This window comes from Antechinus flavipes, chromosome 6, assembly GCF_016432865.1.
Source record: "Antechinus flavipes isolate AdamAnt ecotype Samford, QLD, Australia chromosome 6, AdamAnt_v2, whole genome shotgun sequence".
In the NCBI taxonomy this organism is placed as follows: Eukaryota; Metazoa; Chordata; class Mammalia; order Dasyuromorphia; family Dasyuridae; genus Antechinus; species Antechinus flavipes.
In genome coordinates, this window is record NC_067403.1 from 241,561,817 (window position 1) to 241,574,336 (window position 12,520).

At 41.2% G+C, this 12,520-nt stretch overlaps 1 protein-coding gene across 8 annotated transcripts in view; it reads right to left on the reverse strand.

Moving 5' to 3' along the window:
• The window catches only part of AGBL2 (AGBL carboxypeptidase 2), a 60,101-nt gene that overhangs the window by 10,828 nt on the left and 36,753 nt on the right, over nt 1–12,520 (reverse strand). For all 8 annotated transcript variants that reach the window (XM_051963842.1, XM_051963841.1, XM_051963845.1 and 5 more), the window contains 4 exons: nt 8,421–8,539; nt 5,697–5,763; nt 2,207–2,326; nt 1,446–1,541 (listed from right to left, as the gene is read on the reverse strand). In XM_051963842.1, coding sequence (XP_051819802.1) covers nt 1,446–1,541; nt 2,207–2,326; nt 5,697–5,763; nt 8,421–8,539 — 402 coding nt within the window. The remainder of the gene's footprint in view (nt 1–1,445; nt 1,542–2,206; nt 2,327–5,696; nt 5,764–8,420; nt 8,540–12,520) is intronic.

A 12,520-nucleotide genomic window follows, 5' to 3' on the forward strand; every position in this document is an offset into this window, starting at 1 on the left:
CTGAGGTGTTAACCAGAGGAGACCTGGCTCTCATCTTGCCTCTCTGACACTAGATGGAAATGACCACAGACTATTTCAACTCTGTGAGTCCTAGTTGATCAGAGAAATCAGAGATAATGTACCTGTTGAATTTATTTAGCAAAACTGTTGTTGAGACAAAATGAGAAAACACATGTCATTGATATCAGCCATAAAGCACTATCTGTTGCCCCCTTTTCCCCTACAAGCTGCTTGGCTGTGAGGCTGTCTGTCTCTGGAAGACGGTGAGTAAGTACTTAAGGAGTGCAAATCAACTTGGTCAGAACACAATTTGGAACATCAACCTGGTCCCCATTCCCAAATTTCATTAAAAAGACAAATGTAAACAAATTTTAACTTATCCATTCTTTGAGGGGAAGTGTCTGTGACTTATCTTTATTCCCAATCAGGGATATGATGGGCAGTTTTGGTTGGGTGAGGGAGCTATCTTAGTTTCTTTCTTTTAAATGCAGTTATAAAAAATGATACGCAAAATAAAATAATTAGTTTCATTTAATTAAGTGTGATTAGTTTGAAAATACACATATGCCATTTAAAATACAAATCAATCCCCTGTGATGGTCTAACATTGTTAGGAGGGTGAGACAGGAGACCACAGGAGAGGTGCTCCAGGTGTATATATGGGCAGCCCGGCAGCCTGAGTCCCTTCGGTAGGCGAGAGCTTGGATTCTTAGAGTTATGTTGGATAAACAGTAGAATTCAGAAAAAGAGAGTTTGGGATTCTTCCCAGGGTGGTTTAGTTATAAGTTAAGTTAGTTAGACCTGGCCCTGGAGAAGAGATGACAAAAAGGAACCCCCTTCCTTTCAAGTGAGGGAGGGGAATTACAGGTGCTAAACACAGCATACATTGTCAGACTTAACAGATGTTGATTAGTTTTGCTGAATTGTTTTTTTTTTTTCTTTATTACAAGAGAAGGAAAGAGGGATATATAGATAGAAAAGAAAATGGTAGAAAAATAAATGCTATCAATAAATTAAAAAAAAAGTTAACGGGCCCTATTAATATAAACTAGTGCCATGCCTCGGATTCCAAGGAACAGCATTTGAATGAGGTCTTACTGCTCCATTTCTGGCTGCCCACACTTTAGTTTCCAGAATCAGTTAATTTCCTGGGAGTCTTCCTTAAAAGGAAGATTTCAGTCCAGGGTTCAGCCTGGCTCAGCTCGGCCCTTCCCTCCCTTGGAGGATTCTGGGAAACTTCCTTCCTGAGTCGGAGGGGGGGGGGGGAGAAGGAGAGGGAGGGCGGTCCTATGCCAGAGGAGCTGCTGATGCTCCTTCACCTTCTTTGGTAGTGTGGTGAGGAGAGTACTTTGGAAGCCTTAAAGCCCCAGAGAATTGGGTAGGATTCTCAGGAGCTTTTCAAGTCAAACATGTTTCATGGAGAAATGCTCTAGCCCGAATCTTACCTCGTTAAACTTTGAGTTCTCATTTTTCACTCGGGCTTCTGGACCTTTGAGAAAGGATGGCGGTTTTTTCAGCATGGCAGTAAATTCTGTTTTTTCCTAATATAATTGATTGAAAAGAAAACGTCTTTAATTAACCTAAAACTACACATGTTTCTAGTCTGATATTTGAATCTCTGCCATTTTGATCACTGAAAAGTGAGATGAGAAAAGATCACAATGAGCCTTAGAGGCTCCGGCAGGGCAGCAGGAAGGCAGGCCAGCTTCCCCAGCCCTAGCCTTTATCAGAACAGTGTCCTTGGGACCCAGCCTGCAGCCAAAGGCCAAATTTGTCACACCCTGGGGAGGTGGGGGGGTGCCAGGGCTGGCTGAAGGAAGAAGTATCTAAGGCTCTGATGGAAATCTGATCTAGGGGTGCCAAGAGAATCCCCTCACCAAGGATGGGATTCTAGGCCCAAGAGTCATCCCCAGAAGTCTACAGATAAGTTTTGCTTCTAGAACTGATTTTTTTTTTAAATGTAAGGAAACCCCTTTATGCAACTGATAGCAAAACACAAATAGGAGGATATATCCATGTGGACATAAGGAGTGCAGACCCTGTAGAGTGAAGGAGCTCTTCTTCTGGGGAGCCACAGCTGGAGTCACCTGAGAGAGTTTGGAATCATCCCCAGGGAAAGCTCCCCCAGGTCTTTAGCTGTGAAACTAGCTGGAGTTGGAGCAGGTGGGTCAGTACCTGCCTTCCCACACATGGGCACCCTCCTTACCTGGCTATCATCAGCTAGCTTATTCTCCTGGATTGCCCTGTGCTTCTGGTGCAGCTCATTTCTTTGCTTCCTTGTCTCCAGAGGTTTCTTTTTCTTCTTTGGCTTTTTCTTCATTTCAAGCTACTCCAGAAAAGAAAAGAGAAGCATTTTCAAGCATTTTCCATCCTGCCACTAAGGACCATCTGCCCGGCATTTCCTTTTGAAACACCTTCTCCTCCCTCTGACAACACAACCAATAGAAGGAGCATCAGAGGGACATGAGTCCGTGTGGTTCTGGAGGGTTTGCTAAAGTCCATGCTCTTCTTAAAAAAGGTAAATGGTTCTCCAGTGATAAATGGTCAAAGTTATGAACAGACAATTTTCAAACGAAGAAATAAAAGCCATTTCTAGTCATATGAAAAAAATGCTCTAAATCACTATTGAGCAGAGAAATGCAAATTAAGACAACTCTGAGATACTGCTACACACCTCAAGACAACAGGAAAAGATAATGATGAATGTTGTAGATGTGGGAAAACCGGGACACTAATCCATTGTTGGTGGAGTTGTGAATGGATCCAACCATTCTGGAGAGCAATTTGAAACCATGCTCAAAAAGTGCATACCCTTTGATCCAGCAGTGCCTCTACTGGGTCTGTATCCCAAAAAGATCATAAAAAAGGGGAAATGACTCACATGTGCAAAAATGTTTGTAGCAGCCCTTTTTGTAATAGAAGTAATTGGAAACTGAGTGGATGCCCATCTGATGAACCGATGCTGAGTGATGAGAGCAGAACCAGGAGATCATTGTACACAATAACAAGATTATGTGATGATCAACTGTGATGGACTTGGCTTTTTCTCAACAATGCAATTCAAGGCTATTCCAATAGACTTGGGGTGGAAAATGCTATCCACATCCAAAAAGAGAACTAGGGAGACTGAATGTGGATTGAAGAATAATATTTTTATCTTTTTGTTGGTTTTTGTTTTCTTCTTTCTTGTGTATTCTTTCCCCTCGTGTCTTTTTCCCCTTTTGGTCTGGTTTTTCTTGTACAACATGACAAATATGAAAATATGTTTAAAAGAATTGCACATATTTAACCTATTTCAGATTTCTTGATGTCTTGGAGAAGGGGGAGATAAGGGAAATAGGGAGAAAAATTTGGAATACAAAGTCTTATAAAAATGAATGTTGAAAACTATCTTTACATATATTTGGAAAAATAAAATACTATTGATGAAAAAAAGCATAAGACAGTTTGGGATTTAAGAGCAGGAGAAGATCTGTTTTTATCTTTATTGCAAAGTATAATGCTCTGCATGGATTAATGGCTTAATAAATGCCTGTTGAATTTGTCAAAAAAATATTAAAATTTGTTGAAGTTCTTATCAACCAACAGTTGGAGAAATACAATGAAGGGATCCCTCTAAAACATAACAAATGGTCCACTAGTATTTATTTGATGACCTTCAAGAAGGTGAAACTTACTCTGGCCACTCAGTCAACTAGCATTTTACTATGTGCCACACACTGTGCTAAATGCTGGGAAGATAAAGGCAAGTAGCTCCCAGCCTAATGAGGAGAAAACGTGCAAACAATGATCTACAGAGAAGATCTAGACAGTGTGAGCTGAGATGATCAGCAGAGGGAAGGAGCTAACATTAGGAAACAAGGATTGGAGCTGGGCCTTGTAGGAGAACTAGGGAAGCCAGGAAGGAAGGCACAAGGGACAGCGGCCAGTGAAAATGCTCACTCCCCTTTGGAAAGTCCTGATTTTTGCACATTCTAAAACTTGATAAGCAGGTCTGCACATCAATCTGTCTCTACGTGGTATTTGAGGTTTTTAGAGAAGACATAATAATTGCTGGGTTCTTTATGTGTTTTACAGCTTACAAAGCTCAAGTGGAATCAGGTTCTGCTTGGCTGCAGAAGGTAGAAGTTGCAGATAGGCTGATGAACCAAAAATTTCTTCACAGTGAACCCCTTCCCAGAGTGAGATAGGCCAGCCCGTTATCGGTCAGGGCGTCGTACAGGGGATGTTTGTTGGATCAGGGGGACCGAGGAGGACTTGTCTGCTCTGACCTTCTGGGATCTGCTTGGGCTCAACAGTGATGACTTTGAAGAAGATGGGAAACATCTTGTGCAATGTAGTGTGAAGCATTTTTAGCACACAAACTATGAAACTATTCTGTTGCACTTAAATCCCATTTTCCATGTGAAGAAGCATATTTAAAACTTTTAAATTCAAATGAAACTTAAATAAAAAATTTTTCTCAAGTCTTAAGTTCTCTCCCTCTTTCTCTCTAGTCTAACCTTTTTCTTTAGGAAAAATCTGATATATGTTACTTCTGAATATCTTGTATTAACGGCATTGCCAAAGACAGGAAGGGATCCTACTGTTTTGGACATCTCCTTTGCTAAGTTAGAAATGGTTCGATTAGAATAATGACAAATTAATAAAATTTATTTTTGGTAGACCTAAATGCAGGGTATAGAAGTAAGATTTTTTTCCTTCAGTATGTAAGAAAATGTAAGGAAAGTCTAAAAAAGAACAACTATTTGAGAAGGCTAAAATCAAGCATTTAAAACAATATAGATGGAAAGAAAGAATAAAGAATTAAAAAACCCTCAGAAGTGTTTTTTTTTAAATGACTCCTATCACAAAACAGAATTTCTTACTTTCTCTAAAAACATCCCCGTGGGGAGGATGGGGACTCGGTGAAGTCTGCCAGCAGCCTGCATTTGGGAACAAGGATCCCCTGATCTCTGCTCAGTTCTCCTTGTCCTTGGGGCAGGATCCCTTTGGATGCTTCTCTTTCAATGACAGTGTCCCTGGCCCCTCGGACTTGTCTCTTCTTCCTTATTCTCCGTTGCTCCTTCTCATCCATACTGGTTCCTCCTGCCCCAGCTATGGATGTTCTCCAGAGCTCTACTATTCGGCCTCCACGCTTGTCCCTAACCAGCTGACTCACTGTCTATCTGTCCACCTGGTTTTTCTCACTAAGACTTCAGCTCCCCATCTCTAATCGCCTGCTGGACATTTCCATCTAGATATACTATAGGTTTTTAAAAATTAAAAGGTGCAAAGAAAACTCTGAATATTTTCCCCAAACCTGCCTTTTCCAATTTCACTTATTTCTAAATGAATAAAGAATGGAAATGATCATGATAATGTTGGAGCGGTCGACTTTGGTATTCAGTAAGTCGATATTCTCATTGTATTGGGTGATGACAGATTCAAATATCAATTTCTGGCCTCCTGACTATTTGAAAATTAATATCGAAGAAAACTTTCTATGTTCAATTTATAAAAAAATAAGATTCCTTATTAAAAAAAAAAACAAAAAAACAATGTCCTCTGTTGTAAGTATGACATAGGAATATGAGGGAAAACTGATCCCAAAAGATTAACTCACACAGTCCTAGGCTCCAGTCTACAACCGTGACTGATCGTATTTAACTGCTTGCTCTCTTTCTTGGGTTTATAGCTCCACTTCCATTTCTTACCTTTTCTGTCATATCCAATAAATGAATAGGAAGCCCATCGGAGAGGGAGCTGTCTGAACCACTTGTACTGTTTGAGGAAAAAAAAAGGTACAGAAGTTATTTACAATCTACCCAGAAAGAATAACACTTGCATCTTCTCTCCAGAATAACTCATTTACTGTTCGTGATTGCTCTTTGAAAACCCCGGAACCACACTGAGAACTGGGACTTCACAGGCTCACCGACTGCAGAGCTGGAAACACTTGGAGCAGAGCAGAGGTGTCGACTGCCATGCAAAAGTCCCCCAGTGCTGCCCAAACAGGATTCAAATAGAATCAGTTAAAGTTGGAAAAAAAGAAATGACGAATAATGCTAGCTTAGTTCTTTGAATAGAAAGCATGTGCAATTTGTAGGGGGTACAGTGTAGTGTAGCACACTTGGGGGCTCCTGTGGAGATAACATGGTAATCATAGAGCAGATTATATGGGACCCCAAGGCAGGTCCTGGAGGTATCAACTCTGTCCACCTGACATCAACTGATCTTCAGGTACCTTTCCTACCTTGCTGGGCTTCTCTTCCCCTAAGGTGTTTTGGGCAGCAGCCTAAGAATACCCAGGCTACAGCACCTCTGCGCTGGTGACTCCAACCCCTCCCATTTCAGCTCCCCCATCAAGCCTTGGCTGCTATGCTGTGATGGGGGAAGAGAGCCTCTAGTCCCAGCCCCATTAACAGCTTCAAACAGTATGGTGAAGGTGAGAAAAGATCTCTATTGACCTGCAGAAGTCCTTTTCTCTGACTCCTAGATAAAGTCTCTGGGAAGCATGCTGTTCTGAAGCTATCTGCCTTTTGAGCTAAATACTGAAGATCATTTCAGGATCAGGAAAATGGGATTTATAAGATGCATTTTGTAATGGAAGAAGGGCGGGAAGTGTTAGTGCTGAGGTTAGCCTGGAAACGGTAGTCTTATGATTACCAGGGGCCTCCTGGTGTGAGAATTCCATTTCCCAGTAGACTTTAAGGTCTACTCAGAATAAGGAGATTGCTACCCTGAAAGCTTGGCTCTGGGGGAGCTCTTTTCCCCTCAGTCATTTCCAGGCCTCAGTCTGTTTCACAGTTCTTCCCCAAAAACTATCTATCCCAGTGAAAAAAACAAGAGAAAGCCCCGTGCTTGGAGCCACAGGAGGCCTGCATGGGAACCTGGTGCCATAACTATGGGCAAATCTCCTAATTTATTGTAACTTTGCGGGTGGCTGGGTGAGAAACAAATGTGTGTGAAGTGCTTTGTAAATCTGCCATTTCTCCTTCCCATCACTGCTGGGCAGGGAATTGGCCTGATGGCTGCCTATGGCCCTTAGGGAGAGCTCCCAAGGCCACCCAAACCCTCAATAGGGGACCCCTGATAATTCTCAAGACAATGACAATGGTGATAATTCTGGCTTTTCTCTCTGTAGCTGATTAAGTGCTAAGTAGTTCCAGATCATCCGGGATCTCGGGCACACACAAACCTCCCCATGTTAGCAGAAGAAGAATGCTTCTCCATTGAGGAAGGATCTCAGTTTTTTGAGCAAGACCTCAAGGCTTCTTCCATGGGACAATCAAGAGGTTTATTCTCATTAATGATTAGAGAAAGAACATATCATTTCAATTTAATAATTTTGATATTTGGATCAATTAAAAACCCTATCCTTCCCATTTCCTTCAGGCATGAATGAATTAGGATCTAACCCACTGATAATTTCCTTTTTATATCCTTAACTTGATTTTTACATATCAATTTTCTTTCACATATCAAATGCTTCTGTTTCCTGGGTTGTGATTAGATAAAATTGAGAACTAGGCCCTGTAGGCTACAGACCACTATCTTTAGCCTAACAACTTTCATTTCTACAGTATTTATAGGTTGACATAACACTTTTCTCACCACAGTCCTACGCTTCAGGTTATGTTTGAGTATTTTTCTCATCTGACAACTGAGGGGATAGATGCTGAGAGAGATGCCGTGTTTGGGCCAGTCTCTTGACCAATAAGTCTCTGGAACTCAGGTCTTCTGATTTTAATAGCCTGAGTGCTATTTCTGCTTGCTTATGCTGGTTTTGCTTAGTCTCAATGAGAGATTCATGAGATAAGAAGTCTAGCTCTTTCTTTTCTTATTTGTAAGATGCAGGGATAGATGATGGAGTCTGATCATCTCAGGTTTCTATGATTCTCCCTTTCAGCTCCTCAGCAAGGCCACATAAGGAACCTTTCCCCCACCATCCCTGAGATCTGTCAGCACTTTGAGTCCCCACCAGTCAGCTGGCAATCTGGGAAGCCTTGGCTAATGATTTTCTGAGTGCCTCTAAAGGAGGGAATATGGGAAGTTAACAGTTGTGGCTTCTCTCAGAGAAAGCCAAGTTTTGCTCCAACTGGGTTTGTCCCCATATGTGCTTTGGATCTTCCACATTAGCACCAAGTCGCTTTGCTGGACAGAGCGGGGCAAGTGTCCTCTCCTTCTTGAATAAGCCTAAGTGCTGATGGTGATGGCAGTGGAGGTGGGGACAGGTTTGAGGGAGTTTTATTCCTGATCTATGGGCTAAGGAGCCAGGTTAATGAATTCTTAACTAAGCCCCCTGGAATTTTCCAGTACATTTGAATTGGCTCCTCAATATTTTTCTTGGACTCTAGGGTCTATTTTGACTAACAGTCAAGATAATATAACAGAAATAACAACTTCTCTTGTTTTCCTCTGGTGATGGAATATATTACCTAGATTCAATGTCAGACAAGGAAATGTCGCTCCAGTTGCCATCCAAGTCCATTTGTTGTCCAAGTTCTGAGAATTTCTTAAAGATTTCATCTTTAAGCTCTGTTAGACACTGCTGGAACTTTGGGAAGACGATGAGATTGAATGAGATAATATATGTAAAACTCTTTGAAAATTTTAAAAGACTAGAGAATTATTATTTTTATTCTCCAGGAGTTATAAAAGAGTTGTTTTTAAAAACTTGAAACAATAATCCTGCTTCAGTAAGTACTTGGACAAATCCTTTCCCAAATTTTTCCTGGAAATAAAGTTGTGCTAGCATTTAGGACCGCGGTTATTTGAAAACTTATCAAATCAAGAATATTAGTATTGTTGAAAAAGTATCTAGAGGAAAAAAAAAGTGAAAAGTGGCTAGTCCAGATTCCATCAGTTAACAAAACCCGTCATAACTAATCTTCATTCAGTACTTTGTCAGCATTTTGCTCAGCACCACTGACACAGATCATGCTCCTGCTTAAACTTGTCCGGACAGTCTCCAAGGGCTTCACTTTCATTCCCTCTGCCTCCTAGGGAGCCTTTTTTCATCAGCCAGCACCTTAATTTCACTGCTATGACTCAGCTGAGTTTGAGGTCCCACTGATGTGTGAATTTCTACATAAATAATGAGGCTACGGGACAGATCAAGCCAGAATTATTATTAGGGCTCACGGCGCATTTCTATGGCATTTACAGAAGCAGCGAGGTAGTAGCACAGCGGGGAGAGCACCGGATCTGCAATCAGGAAGACCTGTGTTAAAACCCTGCAGGACTCTGGGCAGGTCACTTCCCATTGCCTTCATATCCTCAACTGCAAAGTGGAGATAATACAGTTATCCCTTCCACATCGCCAGTTTCCCCACCGCGGTTCTGACATATCATGGGTCATCATAAGAGTTTAAATGGGAATTTGGGGGGGGGGTTGTAGAAACCCAGATGACATACCAAGAGGCAGCACAGAGCTTATGACAAAATGCTTAATACAGTACAATAAGGTGCTGTAAACACCCCATAAATAAAAGAAAGAAAAAATTCAAACTCCTTCTCTCCTTACAAAGGGAAGGCCAACAAATTTTATGTGAATTTTCCAGATCATGGATCAGGGGGAGGAAAGAGGTGCCCCACCCTTGACCCATTGGGATATAGAAGGGATAACTTTAATAAGATCTATCTCTCACCATTGCTAGGAGGGGAAACTAAAAAATATTTGTAAAGTCCTTAGGATAGTGCATGCAGTAGGCAGTTAATAAATGTTTATTGCCTTTCCATTTCTTATTTTATACTGAACCTACAAGTAAAACAACTATTTGGGGAACTTTCTTAGGCAGAAGAAATATTTGTATTGCATTTCTTTTGTTTTAAGAAAATTTTCACGCTTTTATCATATAATGAGGTACTGAGACATCTGAATAAATAAATGTCTAGACTTTTAGCAGTTAGCTAGCTAACTGCTGCTTTCTTTTTTGTTTCTTTGCATTATTACAGCAGTTTATCAGCACATTAAGAAAGAATAATTGTATTAGCATTATTTAGACATTCTCGAGTACAACACAGACTTTTGAGATACAACTGCTTTCACTTCCAAACATGACGTATGACACCCAAACAGGGACGATGTCACTCAAACAGGGATACCGTCACTCAAACAGGGATGCCGTCACCCAAACAGGGACACCGTCACTCATACAGGGATGCCATCACCATGGTGTTCTCCTGCCACGTGTGTGAATTCTTGGAATGCGTTGAGAGGATGGGGAAGAAGGCAAAAAGGAGGGAACAACATGGATCTCTCGACAAGTGGCTCAGTCCCATTTGTGCCATGTAGCCTAAACAGGTTGGTGTGGACCTAAGTGCTATTGATGTTCTTTAATAGAAACATCTGGGGGAATCTCTAGGGAGGTCTTTCTTAGCCTGTAGCAGCCCCATGACCATACTGAGTGTACAGCTGTCAGGAGCGGGTTGGAAGTCCCACGTTAGGATGATGTTATATTGTCTGGAATGGAAGACTAGACAATTTCTCTAAGATGGCTGCTGAGTGTCTGGCTTTCCTCCAAACGCAGGATACAGCTATCTCTCTCTTAATGTATATGCATATTGTACATATGGACATGAACATATACATGTGTGTATATGTACAGGTATACACAAGTGCCCTCATTGGTTCTGTCACAATTAAATAACTGATAATAATGCTGGTCAAAGCTGGATCGAATCCATTCATTGCCATAGTGGTTCCTCATCCAATAACATAAACTAGGATAGAAGGTTGAATCAGAGTCTCTTCCAGTTCATAAATTCTGTGATTATTATATCCTGTTGTTGCAATGAGATACAAAGTCCTCTCCACTTTCACTCCTGAGGCTATTTTATTGTGATCTTTCTTCCCTATCTGTAGAATTATTGATTGCGCAGTACACACAATTGCTTGCAGGCTCATAAATGTATTTATCTCAAGTTCCATATGTTTTAGGGTTTTTTTTTTTTCCCCGTTAATCTTTGCCCTCTTCCCTGCTCTCCATATTCTAAGACAAGAGGAGTTTTTTCTCAGGGCATTTATTAATGTCCAAGTTGAGCAGGTTCCTGTGCTGAGTACTGCTACCTCCCAATGTCACTGACCACGTTTCATTCTTATATTATAGGAACCAGCCCATCACAGGTTTTCCCACAGTCAGCGGAGATCACGGGGGGCATGATGGTCTGTCAAGGTTGAGTTATCCCCGAGGACCAAATATGAGGGCATGAAAGACTAAGTTAGGGATGGGAGCCTTGACTGATTAACTTTTGTATGAGCTCCTTTAGCTTGCAGTCTTTAAGACCACCTGAAGAATGAGAGCCATGCTGAAAAGGTCACATCAGAAGTATTTTTTGGTCTACATGAGGCAGAGAAATATAGCCTCAAATTTCCTTGCTGCCCACAATCTTTCTTTTTCACCCTTCCATGGAGAATGGTAGTTTATCAGTGTGAAGGAACAGAAATTCTTCAGGCCTAGAGGAATAGATTACTCAACTGGAATTAAATTGCACTGTTTAGCCAGTATTCTACTCCTGCACTAGTTCTGCATCCAAGATCTGGCTAGCTGTAATTCTTTTTTTTTTTTTTTTGTAAGGGCCATGTGGGGGCACAGGGACTTGTCCAGGATCACCCAGCTAATACGTGTCAGGGGTCTGAGGCAGCATTTGCACCCAGGTCCTCCTGCCTCCAGGGCAGTGCTCCCACCACTGCACCATCTGGCTGCCCTGCTGGCTATAACTCAAATCCTCCACTCACTCCACCTGAATCTCTATGACTCCAGTGTTTGGTCTCACTTTCCCTTCCTAAGGGTAATGTTTAGCACATAACCACTCATTGAGGAAGCATTTGCTGTTAAATGTTGGGTAATGTTAGAGAGATACTGGTCACCTCTCCAACTCTTGGAATTAGTTCCAGGAGCACAATTATAATTATTCTGGTTCTTAGATTACAGACATAAGAGTCCACTGCCAGGCGCATACTCAGGACCTTTCTACTTGATTGGCAGAGTTTATTTCACTGACATGGTCTTCAAGAACCTACAGTTTCTCCTATACCATGACCATAAAAAATAAGGCACCGTCAAATTCTGAAAACAAAAATCACTCTCTGAGAATAATGAAGTTCCTAAATCATGCCTTTCATACTTTTAGGCTGATTACAGATGCATTTGGGAAATGTGAAACAGGAAGTACTAATGGAAAGAACCCTGAACTTGGAAGTCAAAAAAATCTCAGTTCAAATCTGGCTCCTGTTTATTATCTGTATGATCATGGGAGAGTCTTTTCCCATCTCTGGAAGTCACTTTCCTCTTGTTAACTGAGGGAGGTGAACTTTTTGGTTCCTTCCAACTCCAAAATCTAGTGTGCATATCACAATACAAATATTCTTTTCTTTTTTCCTTTTTCTGTCCTTGACAAACATCATTATACATGATCACTTCTATGCACACAACAGAATAAGGATTGTACATGTAGTTGTGACTACTATAGCTTACATTTAAAAATATATAATACACTCACCATGTCAGTTTCAAATCTGTCCTGCTTCTCTGTT